This window comes from Corapipo altera, unplaced genomic scaffold, assembly GCF_003945725.1.
Source record: "Corapipo altera isolate COAL_440 unplaced genomic scaffold, ASM394572v1 154, whole genome shotgun sequence".
Taxonomy (NCBI): Eukaryota; Metazoa; Chordata; class Aves; order Passeriformes; family Pipridae; genus Corapipo; species Corapipo altera.
In genome coordinates, this window is record NW_020885731.1 from 3,944 (window position 1) to 8,224 (window position 4,281).

The window sequence follows — 4,281 nt, forward strand, 5'->3', positions numbered from 1 at the left end:
AAAAAAAATTCCTGTTGCTCTGGCCATCACTGGCACTTAGATATGACAACATTCTTATTATTTTCTACCAGCTGGTAAATTCCATAGGTATATGACCAGTCTGTTACAGAGGCAAATGATGCTAATTGGAGCAAAATGCCTGAGCAACAACGTTCCACTTACCCCAACAACAACCTGAAACACATCAGTGTGCCAGACTGCCTGCCAGCCAGATGGCTCAAGGACCTTCTCCAGGTACTCAGCTATGAATCGCTTCACCTCAGAAGCTTTGCAGTCAGCTAAAGCAAAATTGAAGACAGTACATTTATGCAAGGAATGAAAGAAAAGTCCTTCAGGTAACTGGAAAATGAAAGGCAACACAGTTCAAATGTTCCTCTACCACCTCCAAAGTTTTGTTTCTTCTTTCTTTCTTCATTCTGTTTGGCTCATGGTCAGAGTCAGCATTTTTGCTGTTTCTCTTAGTATTGAGAGACCTGGAGAGGCATCTGTTCTGTGCTTCTCTGGAAGAAGAGATCCAGTACTCAACCCTCCAGGTGTTGAAGATTTCAGTGCCAACGGTACTAAACACAGAACCTGTGCCTTATCTTAATCAGGCACACAAAAAAATTCAAGTCAGACAAGCTAAAACAGGCACAGAATCCACTATTAACATCACTGCCTTCCCATCATTCAGATTTTATTAACTTGTATCCAAACCATTGCCTCCTGGTCCACCAGTTAGAGCAGCTGAGGTTACAGCATGAAAAGCATCTCCCAGCTTAACATTCAATTGACTCCACTTCAACTGGATCATTTAAACAGTCCCTACAAGAAAACTGACACCACTTTCTTTTCCTCCTTTGAAATTACTTACCCAAGATGTAATCCTGGTAAGCACTAAATCGCTCGTAAAAGAAAAGATGATCGGTGTGAAAAATATCTGGAAGAAGCACATTCCCATCTGGCACAGCCCTTCCCAAAGCAGTCCCCACGTTGCCACGACTGCCATAGTCACTCCAGGAGTCAGCATCTTCCTGATATGTGTCTGGGAAGAGGACAGGGAGCAAAGCAAACCCCACAAATTGTCAATTTGAACAATTGTTCAATGCAGTTATCACTCACTCCTCTATTCCCACAGAATTCCTCTTCAGCTTAAGACCTATCGTGAACCTGCTGTCTACAACACATCTGAATTATTCTTAGCAAAGAGAGTATCCTACTTGGTTAGTTGCTCTCTTCTGCAGAACATCAACCCTGTCCCAAAAGAGGGTCTCATTTGTCCCCACCTGCCCTGAGTCACAGTTACTGTACTAATTTACTCTGTTCTCCGGGTAAGATCTAAAACCCTTTAGGCACTACGTTGCCTTTCATACATATTAGACCGTGTTAGACCCTGCCTAGATCACCCAGACATGGTATTAAGCAATAATCCAAACTGCAGGTACTAGTTTCAGCTAAAGATGTGTTTTCACAGTTGCTCTTTGCTTTTCTTGTCTTTTCCTGTTCTACAGTACAAGCATTCTTTTTGTATTTTAATAAACTAACAAAGTCCCTGCACCTGAAGTTTCCACAAAGGAAATTCTAAGCAACATGTTTAGACAGAAAGGTCACAGTGTTGTAATTCTTAGTCCACTTAAATGGACACTGGCTGAATCTTTACTTTGAAGGGCTCAGTGCAACAACAGCACCTCTCCACAAGAGTTCTTTTTACAAACTCCAGTCAGTCACTGTTGGTCTCACAGCACCTCTCAGGCCTGCTCACCCCTAAGTTCAGAAAATATTAGAAAGATGACTGCAGGAAACCAAATGTGATGATGATTTAGGTTTCTTGTTGTTGGGGTTTTTTTGTTTGTTAATGTAACAGCTCAAGGCACCCTTACTGTCCATAACTTGATTCTGTAACAATGCACATTTGCATTGCCATTAGTCTGCAGTCTGACCTTTACTAAAATCCTAAAAAGGAAGAAAACTCCACACTATTTCAAACACATCCCTCACATTTCAGGATGTGTAATGGAAGTTAGCACTTTTGACCTCCTATTTGTTAAAGTTCTTACATATTTGGGGTCTGACTCAATCAACAAAAGAAAAACCAGAACCAGTGTATGAGCCAACCACAAGTGTTTAGACAATTTCACTCCTCTTTGCAGCACAACCACTGGGATAATACGTAAAGGAAGAGAAAGTTGGCTTAGATGATCTATTGTGATTTATGAAACACTGTTACATGTACACCGTAAATAAGGATTTTCTTCCTACACACCAATAACCAAATCAAGCCACTCTGACAGCAACACCCTGTACGAGCCACACCATGAACTCCAGAGCACAGCGTGTGTTCCAGAACAAGCCATGTAATTTAGTTTGTTCTCTGTTTACAACCTGCAAGCCTGTAACCAAATATCACTAATGACCTGCACTGACCGGGGATGCTCAAGAGACACTAACAGCACCGATACTGTGCTGCTCAGGCGGAGGAGCCACTCGAAGGGAAGCAGCTTTTCCTGGAACTGTCAGCGTTCCAAACACACACACGCTCCCGGACGCCCAGTTAAGCACCCGTGGTGGGCAGCTGAGAAACACAGCGGAACTTCACGATTAAAAGTTACAACCCCACAACATTTAAATGCGTTTATTTGCAGAACCATCCGTAGGTTCGCTTCCCGCAGGGCCCCACGTCCCGAGCCGGGGGACCGGGCCGGGCCTAGGAAGGTTCCCCGGGGCAGAGCCGAGCCGAGCCGGCCGGAGCAGCTCGGGCAGCCCGGCCCGCACCGCAGCTGCGGAGCCGCCCCGGGCCCATCGCGCGTCCCTCGGCACCGCCCGAGCGCTGAGCGCGGAGCGCCCGCGTCCCTCCCGGGGAGCCCACGCCTCCCCTCCCTCCCCGCCCGGCACTCGCAGCCCGTACCTCTGTCCGCCTCCTCGGCGCCGTCCCGTGGGCCGGCGGCTCTCCCGGGCGGCAGTGCCCAGCCGTCCCCCTGCGGCCCCGGCGATCCCGGCTCGGCCATGACCGACCGACCGCTCGCCGCCTTCAAACCGCCCGGGCACAACGGCCGCGCCCGCCCTCACCCCCGGCCGCTCCAGCGTCCCGCTCTCATTGGCTGGCGGCAGCCAGCGCTCCGCCGGGATTGGCTGCGGGCAGCAGCGGCCGTTGGTGCGCGGTCCCCTCAGCAGCGCCCGCCGCTCCCCGGTGCCCGCGAGCCTCGCGGGGCTCGCTCCGGAGCGGGGAAGAGCGTTGGAAACCTGCCCCTGTCACCCCAACCCATCAACCGGGGGCGCTCCTGTCAGCCGGGACAGCGCGGCCGAGGAGCGCCCTTCCGCACACAGCGTGGCCGCCGGGGCTGCTCCGTCCCTGTGCAGAGCGATCCGCGGAGCACGGAGGGACGCGCGGCCGCGGAAATGTTCACTCACCCAACCATCTCCCCCCTCAAAAAAAAAAAAAAAGCACCCAACACAAACCCAAAACCAAAAAATCCCACCACACAACCCTCCAAAACCAGCACCAAACAAACATTAAGGAAAAAAAAAGAAAAAGAAAAAAAGTCTCACCCCCGCAACAGAACAGAATTCTCTGAAGGCCAGGCAGGCCCGCTCCGCTCTGAGCTCTGACCGCTCCGTACACAAACACAAAAGACACCTTAAAATATGAAGCCCCGGGATCTCCCCTCCGGTCTCTTCCACAACCCTACCTCTTCTCCTCAGGCAGCTCCGCCTGTTCTGAGCTGTGACCACAAGCGCCGGCAGCGATTAAAGCCAAAACAATTGCTCCGGCCCAGCAGTGGCCACGAGGGGGCCGCCTTAGATTTCTGACAGCGCGGCCAAACGCCCCCCTTGGCTCCCCGAATATCGCTCGCTTTGGCAGCAGCAGCACAATGCCCACACATCGCCCGGCCAGAGGAAACCAAGAGCCCAAGTCATCCCGACATCGCACGAGTCGGAGCTGCCAAAGGTCCACTGAAATCAACCTTTGTCCATCGCAACCCCAGAAGAAAAGAGAATGTCTTAGTGCCCTGGACTTTTCTTCTGTCAGGGTTTAACCATTATACCGGGCACGCATGTTTAACCACACTCACGTAGTTTTCACCTATCGTAATTAGTTACAAAATTACAGGCAAACATCTAAATCTCCCCCAAAGGCGCCTTTTTTTTTTTTTTTTTTTTGGCAAGGTCAGGTTTGAAAATAGGGCTGGGAGGAGAATGGATCAAGAGATTAGATTAGATATTGGGAAGAAATTCTTCCCTGGGAGGGTGGGGAGGCCCCTGGCACAGGTTGCCCAGAGAAGCTGAGGCTGCCCCAGCCCTGGA

General features: G+C 50.4%; 1 protein-coding gene across 1 annotated transcript in view; it reads right to left on the reverse strand.

Annotated features, from left to right (window-relative positions):
- Positions 1 to 3,023, reverse strand: part of SHCBP1 (SHC binding and spindle associated 1) — a gene marked incomplete at its 3' end in the record, with an annotated part of 6,961 nt that extends 3,938 nt beyond the window's left edge. The window contains exons 1-3 of the mRNA XM_027631907.1: positions 2,885 to 3,023; positions 854 to 1,024; positions 163 to 278 (exon numbers count right to left, since the gene is read on the reverse strand). Of these exons, the coding sequence (XP_027487708.1) occupies positions 163 to 278; positions 854 to 1,024; positions 2,885 to 2,984 (387 nt within the window). The remainder of the gene's footprint in view (positions 1 to 162; positions 279 to 853; positions 1,025 to 2,884) is intronic.
- Between the last annotated feature and the right edge of the window lie 1,258 nt (positions 3,024 to 4,281).